At 28.4% G+C, this 27,254-nt stretch overlaps 1 protein-coding gene and 2 long non-coding RNA genes across 4 annotated transcripts; 2 read left to right on the forward strand and 1 right to left on the reverse strand.

Annotated features, from left to right (window-relative positions):
* The first annotated feature begins 89 nt into the window (after positions 1–89).
* On the forward strand, positions 90–3,547 carry LOC123260798 (protein l(2)37Cc). The gene is made up of 4 exons (XM_044722148.1): positions 90–199; positions 555–651; positions 2,373–2,794; positions 2,864–3,547. Exons 2-4 carry the CDS (start codon positions 567–569, stop codon positions 3,170–3,172), a joined length of 816 nt encoding a protein of 271 aa, XP_044578083.1. The 5' UTR covers positions 90–199; positions 555–566; the 3' UTR covers positions 3,173–3,547.
* Positions 3,548–7,509: 3,962 nt separating this feature from the next.
* Positions 7,510–8,551, reverse strand: LOC123260834. 2 transcript variants are annotated; one of them, XR_006508542.1, is made up of 3 exons: positions 8,417–8,551; positions 7,708–8,345; positions 7,510–7,633 (listed from the first exon to the last, which is right to left on the reverse strand). It is a non-coding gene; the product is annotated as an uncharacterized LOC123260834 (long non-coding RNA). The 2 variants fall into 2 exon arrangements; XR_006508543.1 differs by having other exon boundaries at positions 8,406–8,521.
* A 2,302-nt stretch (positions 8,552–10,853) lies between these two features.
* Positions 10,854–11,897, forward strand: LOC123260837. The gene is made up of 3 exons (XR_006508547.1): positions 10,854–11,359; positions 11,441–11,718; positions 11,818–11,897. It is a non-coding gene; the product is annotated as an uncharacterized LOC123260837 (long non-coding RNA).
* The last annotated feature ends 15,357 nt before the right edge of the window (positions 11,898–27,254 follow it).

Below are 27,254 nucleotides of genomic sequence, written 5' to 3' on the forward strand. Positions count from 1 at the left end.
GCTTTTATTCTTACCTACCGCCGACAAGACTCGATCATTCTGATGAACCAATTGAAGGTAACGTTTTTCTGAATTTTTTTTTTAATTACTGCCATCATTTTTTTCTATCAATAACCTAGCCGACGCATGCTCCATTTTTCTTGGAATTTCCTCCTGAAAATTGTTGCTGTTTAATAAATTTCGTTCTATAATTAATTACGTAAGTGTATTTATAATTACCATTATTACTGCTTAATAAATTAATTCTTTATTTTTCATAATTGTAATGAACTTTAATAAGTTTTTTAAGTCAATTGATAAGCACTTTGAAGTAGCCGGTTTTCTTTATTAATAAAAATTTGTTTGATAAAAAATCAATTTATCTTCTTCAAATTTGCCAAAATAAGTTTTTTAATGATATTTTTACTAAATTACTGACTGTTTCACTTATTGAGTGTACTTGGGTCAGATGATGCAATTCGTCTTGCTCCTCATGGATTTTTAGGTTACAGATCTAGAATAATCAAAATTAAATTTTTTTTTACAATTTATAATATGTATAATAATATTTTCAGTGAAAATAAAAAATGGCAGGTTTTTTCAACCGATTGGGACAACTTGGTCTAGGAATTGCCCTTACTGGTAGTGTTGTCAACTCAGCTTTGTACAATGGCAAGTATTTAGAGCTCGTAATTACTGAAATATTAAATGATACTGTTTAGCAGTCATTTAACAATTTTTTGAAACTTTTATTACAAAACCAATTGTAAAAAAAAAATTTTATAAAAAAATTTTCACTTGTATTTTTTTTGGTAATTATTTACAAGTGGGGTCAACTCCATTTTGGACTATAGCTAGGTGAAAAACTAACATTTAAAAATTGTTTTTTCTATTCTGCTATTTATGATAAAAGGTGACGTGAAAGGAAAAAAAAAAGATTTTGATAGTTTTTTTGCCTTTAAAAGTTGGAAAAAATATCAGTTTTCATATTTTTGGATAAAATTTCTATGATATTAAATTTAGCTGTCATTTTACAATTTTTAAATTTTCTCTAACAAACGAGTTTGTTCCAAAAAATTGCATTTTTGATTTTTTTAAACTTCTACATGTCAATTTAAAAAAAGAAATTTTTTTTGCCATAATTTATTTATTACAAAAATTATTAAAATGATTAAATATCTGCTAAATTAATTTCCATAATTTCTATTTTACCTTTTTTTGATGTTTTTGATCTACTTTTTTTTTTTGAAAAATACATTAAAAAAAAAATTGATCAAAAAAAAAATTTTTTTCTATAGCCAAACATATGGCAAAATGGAGTTGACCCCACTTGTAAATAATTACTTTTTTTTATTACTAATTATGAAATTTTTTTATTAAAATTTTTTCACAAAAATTTAGTTATAAAAATCCAAAAAATTGATAGATTGTTAATTTCATCATCATAATATTAAAATCCCTTAATAAATAAATATATTCCTTATAAATATCCAGACATACTGATTTTTATTTATTTATTTATCATTTTTACTTCTAGTAGTGATTCTATAGAGGTGGTACACACCTGTACATAGAACCAGAAGGAGTAGATATTTAAACATAATTACAACATATTAATATATAATAATAAATTATTTAAGTACAAAGTAATAAGTACATTATTATATCAAATTTTAACAATTTCAATAATTTAGGTTTTTCAATTATTTATAAGGTAAAAGCCCCAATAGATGATCACGTACCAGTATATGATCACTCCATGTATTTTTATATCTATATTCACAAATATAGGTATACAAATACATGGAGTGATCATATACTGGTACATGATCATCTATTGGGGCTTTTACCTTATGCCTAAACGTTATTAGATTTTAAAGAGGCCCCAAGTTTTTTACTTAGTGTTAACATAGAGCAATTTAACATTTTCATTTCATTAAGAAGTAAATTTAATAGTAATATTTAATTGCTACATACAGAGCATTTTTTGTGCTGATAGACTTATTAATTTAATTATTTAATTATACTTAATTTAATAATTTTTTTGTAAACATAAAAACACAAACTGAATGAATTGTTAATTAATTTTTGGAAGGACTTATCTCCTGAGATTGTAAACGTTCTCAGTTTAGAGACTTTCAAAATTAAATTATTTGATTTTTTATTAAGTAATGAATAGTTAGAAATTAGTATGCTTGAAAATAATATAGTAACGTGATGTATATAATAACATTATGTACATCCTTGTTTTTAATGCAATCTGTTTTATATATTTTATTAATTCTTCAAAATTTATTGTACTTATTTGAACACTTTCTATGTATATAAAATTTGCCAGTCGGCTTAATGTCTTGAAATTAAAACTAAATAAATAATTTTTAACATACCTACAGTTGACGGAGGACACCGTGCAGTAATCTTCGATAGATTCGCTGGAATAAAAAACCTGGTAGTAGGTGAGGGTACGCATTTCTACATTCCCTGGATCCAGAAGCCAATAATATTCGACATTCGATCTCGACCAAGGAACGTACCCGTAGTAACTGGAAGTAAGGATCTCCAGAATGTCAACATCACACTTCGTATCCTCTTCAGACCAAAACCCGATCAGTTGCCGAAAATTTACACCATCCTTGGCGTGGATTACGACGAGCGTGTGTTACCTTCAATCACCACAGAAGTTCTGAAGGCAGTCGTCGCGCAGTTTGACGCTGGTGAATTGATCACACAGCGAGAGTTGGTGTCGCAGAAAGTCAGTGAAGACTTGACCGAACGTGCCTCGCAATTCGGTGTCATTCTTGATGACATATCTATTGTAAGATTTATCAATTATATTAATTATAATTAAATATTTGGGTACTAATTTATTAATTAATTTATTTAGACACACTTGACATTCGGCAAAGAGTTCACTCAAGCCGTTGAATTGAAACAAGTCGCCCAGCAAGAGGCTGAGAAAGCAAGATTCTTGGTAGAGAGAGCCGAGCAACAAAAGAAAGCAGCTATTATCAGCGCTGAAGGTGACGCGCAAGCTGCCAGTTTAATCGCTAAGTCTCTCACTGAAGCCGGTGACGGTCTAGTTGAGCTGAGAAGAATCGAGGCTGCTGAAGACATCGCTTATCAGCTATCGCGCTCACGGCAAATATCCTACTTACCTTCTGGCCCTGGCATCCTGCTCAACCTTCCTCAATAATTCGATTTAACTTGAGTCGAAAATTATTCTAACAACATCAAAGCCCACGTTTGTAAAATTGGACTTGTCTGTTAGGGATTGTCGTCAGTATTTCTGAAACTAGATTAATAAAAATTAATTATAATAATTTTGGAGGTACTGATGCCAATGCTAGACTGTCAATGCTAGTTTTACACACGTCAGAAGCTCCGAGCAAAAGATTACCAGTTGTAAAAATAATATCTATTTACTTACGTTTATAATTACTACCATATTGATAATTGAAGAAATAGCATTTTGTAGTAATACTACTTCTGGGAATGCCCAGAAATTCATATGATTTCCATTTATTAATTTAGACTACTGGGATTATTAAAGTTTTTATTACAAATTTAATTATGATACTAAAATTGAGAGACATCTGATAATTTTTATAATTTTTTTAATTATAGCAAGAAAAATTTATTTAAGAAATTACGTTTTTAAAAGTTATGAAAAATTGTAAATACAATTTTTTTTTAATTATTTTCTAAGCCTAGATTATTTAAAAAAAAATCTAAAAAATTGTCAAGTGTCTGCTAATTTCAGTGTCATGTTTAATTTATTATTTTCTTCTTTAATTTAGTGCTGATTAAGGGGTTACATTAAATTTTAAACAACTTTTTTTAATATAAAAAATGAAATATTTTATTCAAACTTCTTACCGTCTTAATTTAAAGATGCATGTTTAATAAGGAAGAAATTAAAAAAAAAATATCTGCCATTGTCACGTCATTTCAGGCGAGCCCTCGGAAAAAGATGCGTTCGCGTGGACAGCAGAACTCCTAGCAAGATTATTTGAAGTAAAAAAAAAAAATATGTGCTACAGTTAAGACTTCAAACTAGGTCTTGAACGAAGGAAAAGAAAAAAAAATGAAAATTGGATTTTTGGCAGAGGTTTTTACAAAAAAGTTAAAAATTTGGCTAAAATTTCGTGACATTTTTTTTTTTTTTTAATAGTTAGAATTGAAAAAAAAAATCCTTCGTTCCAGACCTTGTAAATTATATCTAGAAGGGTAACATACCATAAGATCCGAGGCCATTATATCCAAGACACTATGTGTTGGTTTACTGTCGAATAAATACAAAATCTATGATAAAAGGGCACAACACTTTAACAAGCTTATGTGCTGGAGCAGTTTTAGATAAACACAAACAAATCGCGGGTATAGTGTCGCGGATATAATGACCACGGATTCCCTAACGTAGAACCCTCTAGAATATTGTCCTAAAGTTTCAAATCGATCCGAATAATAGTTTTGGAGATACGGTTTTCAAAAGTTGCGCGCTCAAGACGCTCTTATATTGTCACTCAAAACTTTAAACGCGTTTTTCTCAAAACTATGTTTTCAAAGACGGTGATCAAGATTTCTCGAGAACTACTCAACCCATCTTGATGAAATTTTAGACAGAACTTAGACAGTTATTCGGATCGATTTGAAACTTTAGGACAATATTCTAGAGATGTAGAATTTAATAAAACATTAAAAAAAATCGATTTTTTGAGACCGTGTAACCCCTTAAGCTAGCATGGCCAAATAAATAGAATTGCTTCTATTTTAGAGAATAATTTTTTCATTTTAAATAGTATCAAATTTTATTTTCCATAAATCATCAACGATTCTGTTTACTTGGCTTTATTTATGACAATAATCTCGCAATTATAGTTTAACAGGCGTTTTAATTTACATTTTTCAGTAATGTAAATGTTTGTAAAAATGAGACGAGGATACTAACCATAAGATTTGCCTGATGAAGCTGAAATAAATCAGCGAAACGTTGCAATTCCTATAATTTAACATCTTCATTTATTGTCCAAATTCCCAAGATTTAGTCATCTAAATATTTTAAATATGGACGAGAACTTGAATATTAATTTTTCAGTAATATTAACTGCACTGCTATGTAATAACGTTTATTTTTAAATATAATTTTTCGACGTGTCTTGACGTTAAAATACTTATCCTGTTGGTTAAAAGCAAAATATAATAAGTATAAGCTTGTGACATTACATCGTCATCACATGTTTGCGCCAAGGACAAAAAACAACTCACTTAGTACAGACTTGGAAATGAAACAAACGATCAGGGTGGAGTTTATTCTGTCGAAAACAGAGCCAAGTTAATTGTGAGGGAAACAAAAAAAAAACATAACAACTAAATAAAAGAAAAGAAATAATAAAAATAATAATAGTCATCTACATATGCATAATAGTAACATTGACCATCGGACTAACGACCGCCTTTTCCTCCTTACCTTCTTTATTCTTTTCCTTTATTTTTAAAAAAGTTTTGTTTCTCTTAGCTTCATCCTACAGGCACACACCTGTTACTCGCTGCTGCCGCCACCGCGACCCGGTACGCACGCGAGCTACATATGCGCGGTAAGCTTGCGATCTTTGTCGATCCAGGATAATTTCATATGATATGATAGCTTTTTTATTTCACACGGGGAGGCAAGAAGAAATCCGCTATTTATCCTTGATGAATTAAGGTGAAGACTTGAGCTTGATAATTAAAAATTAATAATGCTTAAATAAATTATCTATTATGAGTAGAGTGTGATTGTAATGAAGAAAATATGAATGATATTATATCTTCATTTAAATACATACCTGGGAGAATAACAGTAATTATCTTGGTGTAAATTAAAATCTCAATTAAGTAATTAACACTTGTTATATTGATTTGTAATTCTATGGATATATATTTGTGTAATTGTAGATGTGATATACGTACGAGTTAATGGGATGACGAAAGAATGGGAGCGGCCTACTCATATTCCTTAGTTTATTATGTACATACTTCTTACTTCTTTTGGCCGTGGGTTATGACTCGCGGTAGCTCCACCAGACTCTGGGTGTGTTAAGTGACATAAATTATTGCCAACTGTGCCACTGTGGACTCTAAAATTGGCATAAATCATCGTAAACTCCTGAGAAGAATAAAAACAATTGTATATGATATGTTACTAAGGAGTATTAATGAAGAAAGTATGCAATTATGATTTTAATACTTACATAATTAAAGTTTTTATACTAATTATTAAAAATTTAGTAAAATTTCGAATTTTTTTCAAAATTATTATTAGTAAAATTATTTTTTTATCATTTTTATTGATGATCAGAAATTGAAAGTTTTGCCGCTCATAAAGTTTTTAAAATCATCTTTATTTTTTTACACATAAAAAAATATCTTCTTAAAAAAAAAAATTTAGAAAAAAAATCTAGACCAAGCCTAGAATTTCCCGCAAAGTTTGAATTTGAAGCGTTTTAAAATGTGTTTTTTGGTTAATATTTAAGCTTTTCAATCTTGAAGCACCGTATATTTATTAAACAACTATAACTTTTGAATGCGTCGTTTGATTTTCTTTTTTAAAAAATCATTCAACGCAGTTTTTGAAGCACAAAAAGAAAATGTACAGGTTTGCATTGATTGATTAAGAAATCTCGAAGATATCTTAAAAAAATACCAAAAAACAAAATTTTGTGAATTTTTAACCAACTACAATTTTTAAATGAGTCGTTCGATTTTCATTTTTAAAGAAGTATTCGACGCAGTTTTTAAAGCACAAAATAATCTATAAGTTCATATTGATTGGTTAAGAAATTTCGAAAATATCTTAAAAAATACAGAAAAAAAAAATTTTGTGAATTTTTAACCAACTATAACTTTTGAATGCGTCGCTTGATTTTCATTTTTGAAAATGCATTCGACGCAGTTTTTTAAGCACAAAAAACGTATACGTGGTTTTGTTATGATTTTTCCGCACGCTTTAAAGTTATTTTAAAAAAACATAAAAATAAAAAATTTTTTTTTTAATTTCTTCGGAATGGCTCGATGGATTAATTCTCAAATCTAATCAGATCTAAGTTTTTGAGAAACCGTAGGACAAAAATTTATTTACACCTCGGCAGGAATAGTCAGAATAGCTTCTTGGGACCTCAAAACGTGGAGATCCGATGAAAACTCGACTTTCGAAAATCGGACCGAAATCAATACTTCCCTTTAGTGGAAAATTTTCAATTTTCTTAGCGGGAAGTTAAAAATGTATGATTTTACCAAGATTAAATTTTGCAGGATAAAATAATTATTTAATTTTGAGGATATGGAAATTAGACACTCGATAATTTTTTTAATTTTCTTGAAAAAATAAACTAGATCTAGAAAATTACTTTTAAAAAATTGCATTTATAATTTTTTAGAGCTTTTAAAGATGGAATTTTTAAAATAAATTTTTCTTGCCATAATTTATTTGTAAAAAAATCTCTAAAAATTATTAGATCTCTCTCAATAATTTTTAATAAATTTTTTGGCAAGGAGAAGCCATATTGACAATTGACTTTAATTATTAATAGAAGTAAGTAATACCTCCATAATTTTTGACAAAATTCCGCATTGTTGGCCAGCCTAGTCTTCCTAATGGAATCTCTAATCTAAAAATCTGCAAAACAGGAGAAACAAAGACTTAAATAGGAATTTAAAGTAAAAATATAATAAATAATTTAGTTTCATTACCCCGAGGCTGTGGACGAGAAGCCTTTGGCTACTCGAGTTAGTTGGGGCTTCATGATGAATTTCCGACGAGTAATTTTGTCCATTGGAATAGCATGCCCGAAACAATTTGTCTGCTACTCTTCTTCTGGCTCGGCCATTATCCTGCCATAATTTTCCGTAAGCTGGCTGATTATTTATTTTTTAGTTTCGTTTGCTAAGCATTAGAGGATGCTCTGGCCAGCTCTGACTGATGTGCGTACACATATTTTGGCGACGTTGACGTTGACGAAAAACAAGTCTGGGTAAAAGTATAGAGGTAAGGAAAAAAATAAAATAAGCGATCCAGAGTGTAGAATGTAGACTTGAACAAACGCGATCAAGTGCTCTGGCAATACACTTGAATTTCACGGGATGTGTTTTGGAGTCTTGCGGCTGCAAACTGTCGAACATTTATGGTAGACGGACCGCAAAGACCACCGGATGATACGCCCCTTGTGTTACACATATGTTCCGTCGAATAAGATCACGACTCTACACGAATTTTATTTTATTTAACATATATGCGAGTATTGCTACTGCACGGAAGACCAAACGATCTTGTGGGAATTATTTTTCTTCCCATCAGCTGCACCCGTTCTTATTTTTTACTCACATAAGTCCTGTAAACATATAAATATATTTATATATGTGTACTTCCAGTGTATGCAAGAGGAACTTACTAAATATTAACCTTTGTCTTTTAATCTTCCGCCATTTAACCGGAATTTAATACAATAACGTAAGGAATGAATTATTGTGAAATAACAGTTTCATAACCTCAAAATTTAATTGTTTTTTTTTTTTATAATTCTTGTATTGTTAAAAATTATCTTTTGAATTTTTATGGAAATTTTTTGGATACTAAATTTTTTTTATTGAGAAAATCATATGACATTTAATTTAGCTGTCACTTAAAAATTTTTTAATTTTCTTTAACAAAAAAATTTTTTCTAAAAAATTATTTTTAAAAAATTGCATTTAAAATTTTTTTAAATTTCTACAAGTCTATTTTTTTAATAATTTTTTTTTGCCATAATTTATTTGTTAAAGAAAATTAAAAAAATTGTGCTGACAGCTAAATTTAATGACATAAAAATCATTACAAGAAAAAAAAATTTTTCATTTGTAAAAAATTGGAAAAACTGTATGTGCAATTTAAAAAAAATATTTTTTTGTTCTAATTTAATTGTTGAAAAAAAATTAAAAACGTCGGCTAACTTTAGTATTGTAAAAAAATATTTTTTTAAATTCGCACTTATAATTTTTTGAAATTTCTACGTGAATCTTTTTTTGGTATAATTTAATTGTTATAAAAATCTAAAAAATTTTGAGATGTCTTTTTAATTCAGTATCAAAAATTTTTGTATTAACAAATTTTTGTTTACTTCTTTTAAGGGGTTATACGCAGTTGCAAAGCTAAAAAAACAACATTTTTTTATGAATTTTTTCTAGACACAGTTTTTAATTATCAATTACAAGTGATGGTTATTTAAATAGAGCCTACTTTCAAGAATACAATAGCGCGTCAATCATATAAAAATATAAATGTGCACCGCTCCTGTAGAAGATGTTCTGAAAGACCTCTAAAAAAAAGGCGCTTGGCGGTGATCTCCATTTCGGTGGTTTGGATTATCTGAAATCAAAAAATAAGAAAAATTTTGATTTTTGACAAAATGGCGTCTATTTGTAAAAAATTTTTCGTTTTTGTTGAAAAACAATTTTCCAAATTGTTAAAAAAAAAATAGTAATAATTTTTTTGAATCTTATTCCTTCGTCCAATACCTGCATTAATCTATCCTGTAAAAGAATTCACCATATTTTTTGATTTCAGATAATCCAAACCACCGAAATGGAGATCACCGCCAAGCGCCTTTTTTTTAGAGGTCGTTCAGAACATCTTCTACAGGAGCGGTGCACATTTATATTTTTACATGATTGACGCGCTATTGTATTCTTGAAAGTAGGTTCTATTTAAATAACCATCACTTGTAATTGATAATTAAAAACTGTGCCTAGAAAAAATTCATAAAAAAATGTTGTTTTTTTAGCTTTGCAACTGCGTATAACCCCTTAATCGTTAGAGGTGCTAAACTCGAGTTTTTGACGCAAAATAAAAATTTAAAATTTTTGATAGCTTCTCTAACCGTTAGAGGCGCTGAAATTTGAGTTTCATTAATTTAGCGCTGCATCACTGTCACAGTTGCTTGTAACTTAGTTTTTTTGAAATACATATTTATAAATTCAATTGTTGATGATAATTAAGTTGTAATTGTCAAAAGATTAAAAAAAAAATGAATGGTAAATATTCAGGTACAATAAATTTATTTTAATAATAAATTTCAAAACAATTGTTTTATGACACTGAAGTTGACAGATATTAGAAATTTTTTTTAGAATTTTATATTAATAAAATTAATAATAATAAAGTTAGCTGATATTTGAGATTTTTTGATTTTGCTTCATTTATCCAATTAAAACTAAAAAATTTTTTTTTAAATTGCACTAATAATTTTTCAAATTTTTTACAAATGAAATTAAAAAAAAATTTTTTTGTATAAAAAAAATTCTAAAAATTTTTGAATGTCGGCTAACTTTCTTTTCATATAAAATTATTATAAAAAAATTCACTAAAAAATTCCATAAGTGAAAATTAAACCAAATTATTTGGAAAAATTTTTTTATTGTAATTGATTTGTTATAAAATAAAAAAAAATTGCCAATCACCTAACTTTAGTATCATCTCGTCTTGCATTCTAATTTAGAAATATTAATTATAATTAAAAAAAAAATATTTAAAATGATTCAACCCATGCAAAATGTATATCTATATATTCGTCGTTGAATCTTTTTTTAATCGCTTTGAGCTATTTCAAATCTTTTCAAATCTCTTTTTTAATCAGGGAAAATTTACAAAAGTTAATGTGGTCTAAAAAAGTACTTGAAATTTATGATCCTGCAATTAAGAGATATTTGATGATTATTAAACATTTTATATTAGAAAAATGATAAAAAAAATATTAGATAGAAAAATGTAAAAAAATGAAAAAGATAAACAAAAAAATTAATTTTATCTAAAAATATTTTCAACAATTCTGAAGATAAAGTACATTAATTTTTTTTACATATATTCGTAGGTACAGTTGCAACTGGTGTCTCCTGGTATCACGCGATGACCTCGATGAGCCTGTTGTTCACCAGAGACAAGAACAAGAAGACAATTTTATTCGGCGGTGACACAAACCTGGGCAGTAATAAGAAGTGACTTCTAACGGGAGTAAGGTGAGCGTGTCTTAAGCAAGAGCCAGCAACCAGCAACAAGCAACAACTTACATTACACATTACACTTTACTCACAAGAAGACATATCTGAGCTGGAGGACAGAGGACACACGTTATGACCCTGAAAGCACTGGGTTGTTTTATGTTTGCGCCGCACACGACCAACGACAAGTTTATTTTATTATTTTTATTTATTTATATATACCACCGGCATTTATTTATCGCGTGTAATCACGCAATGTCAGTCCCCGTCATCAGTAATAACGCAAATTTATCTATTTACTATACACGGATGTCAGAAGAGTTGAAGTTAAGAAAAAGAAGAAGAAGCAGCAGCAGCCGAATAAGAATAAAAGGTAGAATTATCAAAATTTCAAAGATTTATTTAATGATCAGCGTTTGAATGTAAGCATTATAACAGTTTTAAATTCATCTAGACCCAGAATAAGGACTTGAATTTTATTATTGTATGGTATTGCGTGCACCGGCACACTTTACTGATTACAAGGTGTTTTCTTCACATAAGTCTCGATCTAAATCAATCGCATCAGCTTTGGGGGATAAGTCATGCACTAAGCGATGATATGTGGACCCACCAGTGGCGATCCTTTAGACCGAAGTCTAGGAGAGCTGCAGCGTGTCTGCTAAAGTGTCTAGCCCGAGGGCTAACAGCAGGAGACAGGAGCAGGAGTCTAAATAAAAATAAACGAAAGAGGTGATATGCGTTTTGTTATAGTATACTTAGTTTTAGGTTTAGGCTCAGGTTTAAAAGTGCATCTTCGCTAAAAACTAAACTAACTCTTGCATGCTACAGGGCTCGTCGAAAATTGATGAATACTAGGGTGGCGCAAAAAAACCGACTATTTTTTTTTTTTTGAGTCTCGAGCGAAAAAATGTCAGTTTTTGATGTTTTAAGAGCCCTCTCCAAAGAACAGCTAAAAAAAAAAATTTTAAGAGGTCGCTCAAAATTTTTTTAAATTTCAAAAATCGAAATTTTTTTGTTTTTTAATTTTTTTTCTCGTTACATCATAATTTTATAGACCAAAAAAAAATAAGTTCCTAAAAGTTTCAATTCAAAATTTAAATTTTGAAAGGTCGCTCATAATTTTTTTTTAATTTCAGAGTCAAAAAATGCTAATCCAATTAAATAGTCTCTAATAAATTAAAAAAAAATTATGAGCGACCTTTTAAAATTCACATTTTGAACTGAAACTTTCAGGAAAATCTTTTTTTTTGGTCTATAAAATTATGGCGTAACGAGAATAAAAATTAAAAAAAAAAAAATCGATTTTTGACGATTTTAGAAATTTAAAAAAATTTGGAGCGACCTCTTAAAAATTTTTTTTTAGCTGTCCTTTGGAGAGAGCTCTTAAAACATCAAAAACTAACATTTTTTCACTCGAAGATCAAAAAAAAAAAAATCCAACCCAACCCAACGCAAACGAATAGAGGATGGAGGTGATAGCCAGCATCAGCACTTTGGCAATTTAACGTGTGCTGGTCGACGAGCTAGGAGCGAGATCATTATACACGTGAGTAACGTTTTTCAAGTTTAAAGACCTCTATTACGACCAATGGCTAAATAATTTTAGTGATAGTATTGTAGAAAAAGAGTAGCGCGTGTGCTCGAGTAATCTTGCGTGTTAAGTCTGACAGAATTCACCATCCGGAGATTTGATGGAGAGTTTTTTTCTTTTATATATATTGTAAAAGGCTGCATAATCCGTATCCTGTCCCTCGAGCCGGACACACGAGCCCTTAGGACAAAATTTAAGCTAAGCTGTATGTTATGTACGCAGTTTAATCGAAATACGCTTTGGAAGCAGCCTGGCGTGCAAAGATCCAAAGCATCATCATCAGTCTAGTCCGAACTGACGAATTACTGGCCGGAATGCGTCATACTGTCGGCCTCAGGCTCTCGTTATTTGCCATTCGTTTGTGATTTCGCTGGACGACCATCTAGCTTTTAATTCCGCGTTTTGTTAATATTAATATTAACACACATTTATATATGCTGTCCTTTGTCTCAATAAACTCATGTGTGTAAATATGTGAGTGTTTCATGCGTGAGTATGCAAGTACACCACGAGTAGACGGACGTATGCAAGCTAGTCAATGACGTGTCCAATTTTATTTATGTCCCGTGTATAATTATGTCTACGACGAGAGATTGTCGCTGTCAATGGGAAAGTTTTAAATTTTTATCGTTTATAATGTTATTTATATGCATAAAGAAATTACTATTGAGTAAATAATGATTGGCAGGAATCATTTTTGTGCGTAATAATTAATAATAAGTGTGTCCATGCATACAGTTTCTTTATTAATGTTGAATTTAAGTAGCGTCGTGTCTTTAAAATTCAACTTTCTGCAATGTAGGTTAATTTATGATGCAATTATTTATAATAATAATCACAACGAGCGTTTCCTGGTGTCAAATGTGTGGACTTTGACCCACCAAGATGAGAGTCGTTAACATTTGAAAAAGATTATCGTGTATGTAGACCAGATTTTCTGTCGATATCTCGATAACCGCTATTGTCATTGTAATTAAACGTTATTTATTCAGAAGGGTCGAGTGTCAAAAAATCCATCATCCATATCGTTTACTATATTAAGTCACGGGTTTATAAATAAAATCATATTGCTTATTTATGAATTTTTTTGGGGCATTGAGATTGTTGTTGCTGCAAGCTATAAATAGGGTTGAAATTTTTTTTATTTTAATTGTTATTACAATTTTATTTATGGGGTTATACGCACTTAGGTTTCAACAAGCTTTTCAATTGATTGATTTGAAAAATTATGTTCACATATTAGTGACTTTTAACTTGAATAAAAAGCTCTTTTTTTTCTTCAAATAATTATTGCTTAGATCCTGTAAACAATCTCTGGAAGATCCTTTAATAAAGGTTACTTGCAGAGAGCACGATATCTTCAGTTTGATTCATCGAAATTCAAAAATCAAAGAAAATTTCACTAATATAAGATGTTTTCTAGTGATTAGTCGAAAGAACTATTAATATGTCTATTCTTAACAAATTGACGGTTTGACAAAAAAAATTCACTATTTAGCCTTAAATTGTTTATAAAAACATATAATGTTACCGGAATAATTATTTCTTGGATCAATTACTGAAAAATATAGTCCAGAAAATTGTTTCAAAATTAGAGAATGATCTTGTCAGCCGTTTTTGATAAATTTTGCTCACCGACTTTGAATAGACCATTTTGAGGAAAAAGCATTTAAAGTTTCTGATCTCACCCCTATTTTTATGAAAAATGCCCTAATGCTTTACAAATATTCGTATCTGTTCTGAATATATGGGCATGCGTTCACCTGTATCTAGTTTTACTCAAAATTTATTTCTGGTCTATAGTCTGGTCCATCGTATATATACTGAATATATTCAGGTACACAGAAAAAAAAATTTTCTTGAACCAAGTAAATAATTTTGAAGAATTTCATCTTCTTAATTTGAGTAGAAAAATTCTTAAATTACACTGAGAAAAAAAAATTACTACTCTTGAGAAAATTTTCTTGTCATAAGAATATATATTTTTAATAATTTTCAAGAGTATATTTTCTTGTCTCAAGAATTGATCGAAGTATTTTTTGTTTAATTCAAGTGAACCTATTCATTTGTTAATCTATCAAAATTAATGCCAACATTTTATTATCATGACAGATATTGATATTCTTTTTAAAAAAACTAAAAGTCATTGTAAACAATTCTTGAGCCAATAAATTTTTTTCTGGACAAAAAATTTTTTTTTTCTCAGTGTTAAGAAATTTTTTTTGGTTAAAGTAAATTTTACTTATTTCAAGAATTTTTCATCTTGATTCAAGACAAAGAAACTCTTCAAAATTATTTACTTGGTTCAAGAATTTTTCTCTTGATTTATTAATTTTTTTTTTTCAGTGTATATATGCTTTTGAAATATATTCATTGGGCAAAACGGGCTGTATCCAGAATATATTCAGAATATATCTAGAATATATTCTTGGATATATACTTTTTCCGTGTACACTGATAGAATGATTTCTTAACATTTAAGAATATTTCTTTGTATTTAAGAAATCATTTCTTAAACATCATTTCTTAGTATTTAAAAAATATTTCTTTCTATTTAAGAAATATTTCTTAAATATTAAGAAATATATATATTTTTTAAATACAAAGAAATATTTTTTAAATACTAAAAAATGATGTTTAAGAAATGATTTCTTAAATACAAAGAAATCTTCTTAAATACTAAGAAATCCTTCTATCAGTGTAGGAACTTTGAAAATATTTGTTTAATTGACATTACATTTTCCTTTTTGAATATACTTAAATGTATAATTTTATTTTAATTCTACACTGAAAAAAAAAAATTAACTTAATTCGAGAGAAAAATTCTTGAACCAAGAAAATAATTTTGAAGAGGGAAATTGTCTTGAATCAAGACGAATAATTCTTGAATCAAGTAAAATTTCCTTAACTCAAGAAAAATTTATTTAGTTCAAGAATTTTTCTACTCAAATCAAAAAGATTAAGTTCTTCAAAATTATATACTTGATTCAAGAATATTTTTTTTCTGTATAAGTGCGTATGACTCCTTAAAAAAATTTATCACGGTAAGCAATTACTCACGTTGATTCGATCAAATACAAAAGATTAAGTTTTAGCCTGTAAATAATTACTCTCGATGTTTTCTTCTTCTTCTCAGTTGGTGCCAAATTATTAAAAGCTAAATACTGCGTCTTTGATTTATGCACAAAACCCAGAGCCCCTCTCGAGAGACGGGTTTGTCGAGGGCGAGAGGGGGAGGAGTGACTGAAAATATATCTCAAGCCAAAGTATATAAGAGGGTGGACCGCGCGTGCGGGATGAGGAAGAAGAGGCGAGCACGCGCAACCAGCTTTGTGGAGATTAATTTTATTACTTCCGCTCGAGTAATTATTGCATTACTTCACCGAGAAAGTTGCCCGTGGGTCCTTCCTTCCTCGGCAGTACAGGCCGGGTTATTCCCTCTCTCTCGGATTTTTAAAATCTCTTATTTTAGTTTTAATTTCTTCTTTCCTCATTCCCAACTTTTTATTTTTAATTTTTTCCTCTCTCTTTCTCTACTTATTCAATTGCGCTGTCACTCGTGTGGAAATTTCAAGCGCTCCTGTAAACACGGTGTGAGTACCACTCACACTCAATTCATTATTGCATATTGTAAAGAGTGTTAATTAATATCCTATTAATATTAACAAGAATGCATAAGCCAATTGTTAATTTAATTAACTGTTGCATTTGAATAACCAATCTACTATTTATGTGCTGTTTATTCGCCTTTTTTTTTTTTTTTTTAATCAAAAATACCTTTTGGACGCCTTTCAATTAAACTTCTTCCTCATTATAACTTGAATTAATTATTCATCCACTGAAATTTCGATTACTCATTGACACTAAATTCAATTTAGGTATCTAATGAATAATTAACGAACCAATAATGAGATTGGAAACGTCCTTTAATTAGTTTTATAAATATTCAAACAAATCGATTTACACAATGAGAGAATAAAATAGTAAAAATCATCTAGTTTTATAAATGGTCATATAAAATTATTTATTAATATTTAAAAATGTTTTTCATTAATTTTTACGTCAATTAACATGTATTAAATAAATTGGTTCAATATTGAATTAATTTTAATAATAATTAAGGTCTGATAAGCTCTTTACAAAAGTCAAAAATTAATTTTTATTTTAAACCTTAATACTTAAAAATTAACTCTCCGGTATGGAGAAGATTTAGCGACCATGCGCCATCTGTTGGAAATTTTCAACACTAAATTTTATTGAAAAATTATATGAAGGCATATATGACCATATTAAACCATTAATGGGTAGAAGGAGAGAATTAAATAGTAAAAATGATTAGTTATTTTTTTAATTTAGCTCTATAGTAATTAATATTACTTAGGTTATTAAATGAACAATCTCTATTAAAGTATCTACCAACCCTAATCATTTAATTTACAATTCTTAATATTAATAACAGTTTTAAAATTTTATTTTTGAAAATATTTATAAACATCAATTTTATAAGCGTTATTATCTAATATTAATATTGTTTATCGGAATTAACTAATTAAATTTAAAATTTACAACTGTCAGTTTTATTATAAACTTTATAATCTCAAAAAAAATATTTTTAATACGAATAATTGAGAGATAGTAACAGTTACCATAACAAACTATAATAGTTATTATCTAAGCTAAGAAACATTTCATAAAAAAAATTATTACCTTAAATAATAACTAATATAATTAAAATTAAAAATATTACGATGTTTTATTATAGAAACATCTATTAAATGATTATTAATTCTAATTGAAAAATTATAAAATTAATTATTTCAACACTGGAAAATTCGACAATTATCTTAGATGATTAACTCTAAAAATTTCGTATTGTATATTTTGTAATTTAATTCTCTCCGTGCAGGAAAATAAATGTAAATAACAGGCGTATTTACGATAAAAGTATATTTTATCGTAAAGGTCATACTTTACTTTTATTATTTATTTACATTAAATAAAGTGTGGATTGGAGCTTACCGCGACTCCATAATCAGTGTAAATCAAAAAACCCGTAAATCATCTACCCGTATGTGAACGTGGTATCACCAGCCCTACATACACAACCACTACACTCTACGGCTTACCCTCTCCCTCTCACTCGGTTATGTACAATACAATACACAATACATAATATTACTATAACTAAAACTGGTGGTCTTTCGTATTTATATTATTAACGACAACTGCCAGCCGTAAATATATAAATGATAAAATTAATTTTGTTGGCCAAACACCAATAAAGCGTAATTCTGTAAGTGACTAATTTTATCGCTGTTAAATAAATATTTGTTATTTTTTTAAGTTATAGCGGTTTGGTGATTTTATTGTAATGATAGCTTTGAGGAATCATTGTCTGGTGATCTTTTATTTTATTTACTTTTCTTCGGACCCTAGTTTTACTCAGGGCTGGAGAAATGGATAGTAAAGGAATGTTGTGGTAAAATGTGATAGTTTTCGTGGGGAATTTTGTATTATTATTTTATAAAAATAATATTAGTTTTATGATGAAGAGTTTTTAAGATCAATTCAAAGTTTTATAAGTTAATTTTAATGTTCTATGTACTTTAGTTGTACGGACGAATATTTACAGCTTTGAAATAAGTAATAAGTAATTTGTAAGAAGATGATAGTTTTTCACTATTGAGGTTTTGACGGGTAATAAGGCCGAAACTGAAGAAAAAATTAATTTGATTCAGGAATAAAACTCTTGAACTATGAAAACAGTTAGATATTATTAAATCAAGAAAAAAAATTTTATCAAGTAAAATTCACTGAAACTAAGAACAATTTTTTTATTCAAGAATTTTTTTCAAAATTAACAAAATGGTAACTTTTATCACAAACAGAAATAAAATTAAATATTTTTTTTGAGAAAATTTTATCCAAGATAAATCTTCTATTTTTAAATATTTTCTTGAGTCAAGAAAATTTATTCTATGGTGAAGAATTTTTCTGCGTGTACTTGCACAGTAAAAAATTTTGCGTCAATGCATCAAAAAATTTTATGTTAAATATTTAACACTTTTTTGTGTTGATTTAACAGAAGAAATGTTAAATTTATACATAGAAGTGTTAAATATTTAACACAAAATTTTTTGACGCAAAATTTTTTATTGTTTTTGGCAAGAAGAATGTCCAGCAGATACATGGAAGATTTTTTTGAAGAAAAAATTAAATTACCAAGAAGAAATAAAATTTAATAATTATTATACTACACGGAGAGAAATTTATAAGAACCTTTCCAAAAATTGTGGGAATGATTCCTATAATAAAATGATCATTATAGGTATCAATCCTATGCTCATTATGGGAACCATACCCATAATTTATTGGAAACATTCTTATACAATAATGGAATAGCTTCAATATATTATGGAAATTGTTCCCATAATATTATAGGAATGGTTCCTATGACATTATAGGAATGACGCACATAATAATAGAAAAATTTTTATGTTCATAATAATAGAGCAATCACATCAAAAATATAAAGTAATTATTATATATTTTTTTGCTAATAAACTTTTTTTGTAAATAAAAATTGATCTTTCACTGCAGTGAAAAAATTTCTTTTTCATAATTTTTATTTACGTGTTTATTTAATCTTAAATTGTTTATTCTAACTCAGTTATTATTGTGTTAGATAATATTGAAAAATATTGTAGCAATTCTAAAGTTTCTCTAATAAAAGGGATATTTTCTCACTATACAATTAGAGGAGCAAGGTAGATATGGAAATTCATTGTTTATTTTTACAATTTCATTTTATTTTTAAAACGAATTATTTATTTACAATACATACGTTGAATATTTATTAAATCCACCTTTTGGGTATGTAATTTTTATTGTTTATATAAACAATATTAGTTATTTTACATATTTCAAATCATGTTATTGGGAAGCAAGTAAAATTATCGAAATTACTAATAATTTTAAATGCTTCAAAGTGGTCATCGAAGTCACAAATAACTTGAGTTGTAATGATAAATATCTCAATATTATTAGGCATCATCACTATAATATTATGGGAATGGTTCCCATAATATTATAGGAATGGTTCCTATAATATTATAGAAACTATTCCTATATATTATGGGAACCATTCCTATATATTATGGGAATCATGCCGATATTACAGTTATAATAATAGGTATCGTTCCTATAATTATAGGAACCATTCCCATAATTATAGTAACATTTTCCAAAAATTATGGGTACAATTCCCATAATTTAAGTAATCGCTCCTAAAATGATATAGGAAAACATTTCATTAAAATTATAGGAATAATTTCCATATTTTTCTCTCCGTGTATTATAAAAATTACTTTAAATATGTTTTGAAATTACTATAACTTTTAAATTAATTAAATGACAAAAAAAAACTTTTCACAAGTCGCGCAAATTAATAGAAAAAAAAAAAAAAATCTTTTGCCCCAAATAAAATTTATAAAATAACCGCAGAAGTAGAGAATTTTTAGCTGGAAAGTTTTTCAAGTTGTGTAGCAAGAGTCTGCAAATGATGTAGAAAAAATAAAGATTGTGAATTGGTCTGCGGCTCGACGCTTTCAGTGTATTATATTTTTTCCTTGATATATGTATGTAGAGTGATATACAACATGATATGAATAAGAGAATATAAATAAGAGCGCAGAGTGCCGTGGAGGTGCCGGTTACATCATTAACATGCGCTCATTCTAGCTTACAAGCTCTTCTCTTATTCAGTATCTTGCAGTCGTCTCGTGCTTTATTTTTTCAGCGACGTATTATACTGGGACATATGGAGTATATGCAGAGCCAGAAGTGTAACATCAGTACTCGACTCATAACTCGGTGCTCAGTGCTTACTCTGGTTCTCGATCCGAATAAGTGGAGGATAGAGGGTAGGGGCTGAGGGTAAACCTAATGGTGGCAGCAATTAACAACAAACACCGCTCATTAATCGCGGAGAGTCTTCACCGATGCTACTGCAGACTTTAGCCTCCACCCCGACTCTTCTTCCGCCCACTTTTTCGCTTCTCTGTATACTATACCTACCCCGGTTCATTCAACGCGCATCTCTGCTTATATTACTCCACCGTGCTGATTTCATACTCGTACATTTAGTGACAAAAAAAAATTTATATATAAAAATATAAAGAGTTGACGAGATTTAAAAAAATTCAAATGATTATTGTACAGACTTATAATGAATTTTATAATCACTCGGTTGAGCAGCACCCACGCTTTTATGTCATCATCAACAGCACCGCGGAAAGCAAACTCATTAAATTTTAACAAATATGTAAATTCTTGGTAATGAGAAAAATAATTGTCATTTTATACGCGTTTATTGCCGCGGCTTTTAGTTTTATTTTTTATCAAATTATTGAGGAAATTTTCTGTGAGAAAATGATGAATTTTTGGATTCTAATCGATTTATTTATTGCAACTTGTGTTATTTTGGGAAAAAAGTCATTTTAGAAGCAGGGTGCAAAAGAATTAAAGTGAGGCGTGAATGAGGAGCCGAAAAAAGTCCAGCCAAAGTGCGACAGGACATGCGAGCCGTCAAAATGAATCTTGGTCACGCACTTCTACTTCTTTTACTTCATATTCTATGTCTTGCATCTCTTTCTTCAAGTTGTGTTTTATCGGTTCAGTTTATTTATTTTTTTTTTGTATTCTTCGTTTCTATAATTGGAAATTCGTCTGTATTTTTGTTGATTTTGTTGGTCCTACTCGTAAAAGTAGCTGTTAAAAACTATGAAAAAGCGCGATTATCTCGTCATGAAATTTTTTAATTTTTTGAAAAAATATTGATTTATTTTTATGGGTTACATCAATCTTATAGCGAAAATTTTAGATAGTTTGATGAATCAATTTTATAAACATATTTATGGTTAATAATTCTCGAAAAAATTTAATTTTGATTGTAATTTACATTAGGAAAAAGAATTAAGATAAAAATATCTTAAACCACAAGAAAATCATTTTAGTGAAATTTTCAGTCAAGAATAAAATTCAAGAATTTTTCTGCTTAATTTAAAATGATTCTAATAATTACAACAAAATAATTATTAAAATTAACTAATTATTAGTATTATCTTTTTTTCTAAAATCAAACAGAAGAATTCTTAATTCGAGTGAAATTTACATACACCAAGAAAAATTTCTTAGCTTAAGAATTTTTCTGTTTTATTAAAAAAATTCTTTAGAAAAATTTTTTTCGTTCAAAATCTTATCTTTCCAATCAATTAAATTTTTTTATTAAGACATTGAATAACATTTTCACATTAATAGCGTTCTAATAAAAAAATTAACTTGATCCAAAAGAGGAATTTCTGAACCAAGAACATAATTTCAAAGAATTTATCTTGAATCAAGTAGAAAAATTTTTAAATTAAGCAAAACTAGCAACCTTGCAGTTACTATGTGACTCCCGGGACTTGTAAACTATAAATAAATAAAATTTTGCTTTATTAAATGATGACTTTTATTAAATTGCACTGTACTTTCTTAAATATTGACGTTTTTAAAAATATAAGCTCATCCCGATGCTACACTTATAAAGAACTTTCATTTGAGTACCCACATGCATTTTGATATATTTTTCATATATAAGTATATAAAATATATGAAAAATTGATGTGGGTACTCAAATGAAAGGTTTTAATAAGTGAAACATCGGGATGAGCTTATATCTTTAAAAATGTCAATAGTTCACGAGATATTTGTTAAATTGCACTGTACTTCCTTAACTATGAAAGCTTTTAAAGATATAAGCTCATCCCGATGTTACACCTATCAAGAGCTTTCATTTGAGTACCCACATGCATTTTCATATATTTTTCATATATACATATATATAATAAATATAAATATATGAAAAATTGATGTGGGTACTCAAATGAAAGGTTTTGATAAGTGTAACATCGGGGTGAGCTTATATCTTTAAATATGTCAATCTTTCACCAGATAATTGTTAAATTGCGCTGTACTTTTCTAAATATTGACGTTTTTTAAGATATAAGCTCATCCCGATGTTACACTCATCAAGAGCTTTCATTTGAGTACCCACATGCATTTTCATATATTTTTCATATATATAAATATATAAAATATATGAAAAATTGAAGTGGGTAATCAAATGAAAGGTTTTGATGAGTGAAACATCGGGATGAGCTTATATCTTTAAAAATGTCAATAGTTCACGAGATACAGGGTCATTTTTTATGAAACCTTAAAAAGGCATAAATTCAAATCAAGATCTTTGCAATGACACTAAATTTCTTAAAAAAAACGAATTTTATCATATAACTATCCTGGACACAAAATTTTTCTTATTCTCTTAATAATATAGATTAACACGAATCAAAATAACTCCTTAGATAAAAAATTTTTCTTGGGTCAATAATTTTTTTCTTGAATCAAATTAATTTTATAATCAATGTGTCTAAACATCAGAATACAGTTCAAAACATGCAATTTATGTACACACCAGTATGTACATAGTTATATAGCAAAGATATTTATTAACGGTGTTTTTTAGTAAGTAGATGAGATCTTGGTAGTGTCAATGACGGGTTAGGGGTAACATTCTAATTTCAGATAAGCGTCTCTCAGGAGACACGCATTGTGTCGGACCCTTCTCCCTTCTAGCTCGTGTGATTGCTTGCACACACCCACTTGTCCGTGTGTATATTTATCACGTGGATATATATAATAATACAACATTAACATTAACATGATCAGATCAAATATAAGATAAGTCATCGTAACTCGTGACGAATAATTTTAAAAATAAATTCTATCTAGTCACTCGAATTAATAATACCTAATACCTAATATCAAATAATCAATTATCCACGCATCATTAATCCCGGGTTGTCTGCATAGGAGCAATAAATAAAATTTTCTATCATATGTTTTTGGTAATAGATTTTGCGGTGAGCGAACGTGTCGTATGCCGGCTCTCAGTCTCCGATAGAACTAAAAGGGTGTTTTATAATATTTGCGGGCGGAGCACCGGAGGTAAAACCACTGCACCCTTGTAGTATGTAGTACTTGTTTCGCGTATTATATCCTCCGTACTATTACTATATATAATAATAATAATAATAATAATATATACACACTGTAGTCTCCCTGCGATTTTGAGCGCTCTCGTGTGGCTCCCCTCAAGAGGAATTTCGTCTCAAATTAAAAGATCTTCGAAAGACCCCCCCCCCCGCCCCGTGCCGAGCGCGGATAAAATCCCCGCCGCAAAGTACTGGGGTGAGTACGTGCATGAGTACTTGAAATAATGCTCGCTTGTGTATTATTGCATAGTACAGTTTTATATAGGCTCTCTCTCTTTCTTTTAACCCACTTGATACGTTATTACTTGCATATAACATGTACCCGATAAAATCTTTATGATGTAGAGTGCTTCAAAGTTTATAATTTTATGTCACCCTTGGTTTTTTTTTTTAATAATAAATTGTCTGCTTTTTGTACGTAAGTATGGTTTTGTTATTGTGAGATTATTTTTTTAAATTAAAATTAGAAAGATTAGCTGGTAAATTGTTTTGTTTCAGGACTATACACGGAAAAAAGTAAACTGTAATATTCACTCGGATTCCGATTCATTTTTATAGTTTCAAACAGTAAAGCGGACATCGGGGTGGCAAAATATAAATATTACAGAACTTAATGTAGAAAGTATAAAAGCCACGATTTATAATTTAATATCCGAAATAAGTGATTAGTAGCTGTCACGATAGTAAATAACGACTCTTTCATCTTAAAAAATTACAGTTTCAAACAGTAAAAATTGCCATTCCAATATATAGTCCATATTATGAGAAGAAGGAGAACTTAGATGAAAGAGAAGGGGGTCTCACTCTGGGAGAATTTAACATTTGAAACAGTAAAAATTATACTTTTCAAATATACATTTTACCAGTCCAAGCAAGTCAATAATTACAGTTTGATTTTTAGCGTAGCGATTAAAATTTACCATTTTACTTTGTAAATATTGACGTTGCTTGTATTAGAAATTTACTAACTTTATTTTATACTTTTTACATATCATAAGATCATTTTTGAGGTACGAAATGATAAATATAAAAGTCTGAATTCTTAATTATTATACTTTAACATTTTAGACATTTACATAGCGAATATTACTGTTTGAAATAGTATTTTCTTCCATGTAAAGAGTAAATTGTAACGTTTAAATGGTAAATATTATATAGTCAATAGTAAAATCACGGTTTTACTGTTTGAAATGGTAATTTTTAGCAGTTGATTATTATTTATTATAAATCGACTGTTATTTATTACAGTTTACTTACTTTCTTGCAAGAAAAATATTTCCTTAAAAATTCGGCTCTTGCTTCAGGAAATTTAGTTCTCTTGATTCAAACAGTTGACTCTTGAATTGATGAATTAAAAATTAAAAATGAACAGAAAATTCTTTAGAATAATTAAGCTCTAACGGAGCAGTTTTCTGCTTTCAAACAAGACACATATTCTTCGCCCAATAATTTCTTTCTCAAGGATTAAGATACGCGGTAATGCTTCAAGAAATCACCGACTTGTTTAAAGAATCCCGCTTAAACCAACAAATTATCAGATTTCTGCAACTTTCTAAATGAAAAAATGTGTTGAATACTTTTCAGAATATGTTGAAGTTAAAATTTCGTTTTTTAAAAGATTTTTTTGGTATTTTGACTGAAGAAACTTCTACTTGTCCCAAAAATCCAAAGTTCTTGAAAGAAAACGAAATTATTTAAAGTTTTTGAGAATAGTTGTTGACTGTCGAATTTTCTGTATCGACTGAAGATAAAACTCTTTAATCAAGTGGCAATAGTTATCTCCCAAAGAAATAGATCTCTCGAGCCAAGAAGTCGGAATTCAAGGCAAGAAATTCTTAAATCAAACAATCAGTTGTCTTTAAAATAATTTTTTTCTTGGGTCAAAATAGTTTTTCTATCAATTTAATTTCTTTCTCCAAAAAACTTTTTCAGTTTAGAAATGAAATTAAAAAAGTATGATTTATCATATTGAAGATACAAGAGACGATGATGAAATAGATGGATGAAACGCAAAATATTAATTTAATCTAGGGACAAGGACGACACGAAAAAAATCGGTAAAATAATGAATTTAGTATGTGTATAATAAAATATTTTTTAGGCACATTGATATGTCGGAGTCGGAGAAATGAATGCGGTTGAGCGACGAAGAATTTCAATCTGCGGTCAGAAGGGTGACTAGTGGCAGACTATATAAGGGAACAGATATAAGGACACCCTTGGTCGCAAGGGGAGAAAACCAGAGATTATAGAGGGCAAAAAATGATTTCATGGATTAACTTTATTGTCCGTTGTACCTACAAATTTTATTTATTTATTTATTTGTTAATTTATTTACAAGTTTAAAATTTTTGGCAGTCGCTCTCAAAAGTAAAGTTGTCATCGTCCGTAATATTGTATATTTTTTAGTGTGATTGTAATTTCACACGTGTGCTTTTTAGTTAAGGAATTATATATAGCTAAAAAATAATTTAGTGGCCTGGTTGTTGCGTGTCTTGCGTGACTAAATCGCGGCTCCATAACAAGTCAAATTTTCGCATCCGTTCGAAAAAGGATAAAACGTTAAAAAACAAAGACACTCGGTCTCTTGCTGTATTTCGTATTTTTATACATATATATGTGTACATATAGAGGAGAAGTACTTCCACGCGTGATTGCGTGTTTTAGAGGCGACAAAAAAAAATAATTTTTGCTGGCATCCTCAAAGTGTCGACAACGATCACTCTTACCTACTCTGCTTTCTCGAATATTATTGTAAAAAATAATCATTGCATGGTTTTAATAATTTAAATCGCATTTTAAAATACTTTAGGCCCATTATTTTTTTGGGTTAATTAATGATTTTACAGTGGATGTTGCTCTGTATTGAGAAATCTGAATGCTTGTCAAAAAAATTTTTAATTAATACTTTATTTTTTGTCTGGAAATTTAAAATAAATTCCGCTGTTGAAATTATGATGGAAAAATAATTTTTTTTTGTTAATTTTAATAAACTCTAATTTCTTTCAATTTCTATTTTGAATCAAAATTTGCTGAAAAATTTTTTATAAAAAACTAAATTCTTTTTAAAATTTTTCAATTGACAAAATGAAATAAAATGGTAAAAAAATAATTTTTTGGAATTTCAATAATGTCAAATTTTATTTTCAATTTTATTTTTGAACAAAAAACTGCTTATAAATTTAATAAAATTTTTTTTATAAAGAATTAAATTCTTTCTAAAAATTTAGACTCATTCTAAAAGTTTTGAATTAAAAAAACGAAATAAAATGGTGGTAATAATAATTTTTTTATTGAAGTATTTTAAAATTTGACTCAAGTTAAATTTAGAAATAAAATTCAGTCTAAAAATTTTTTTTCTAAAAAAAACTAAATTTTTTTAACAATTTTAAATTTCTTATTGGACTAAATAAAATAAAATGATGAGAAAATTATTTTTTTTTTAATTTCAATAAATTCAAATTCGACTTAATTTTATTTTTAATTAAAATTCAATCTAAAATATTTTTATCAATAACTAAATTCTTTTTAGAAATTTTATCATCTCAAAATTTCCAAAAAAAAAATTAACCTTCCAA

This window comes from Cotesia glomerata, linkage group LG3, assembly GCF_020080835.1.
Source record: "Cotesia glomerata isolate CgM1 linkage group LG3, MPM_Cglom_v2.3, whole genome shotgun sequence".
Lineage (NCBI taxonomy): Eukaryota > Metazoa > Arthropoda > Insecta > Hymenoptera > Braconidae > Cotesia > Cotesia glomerata.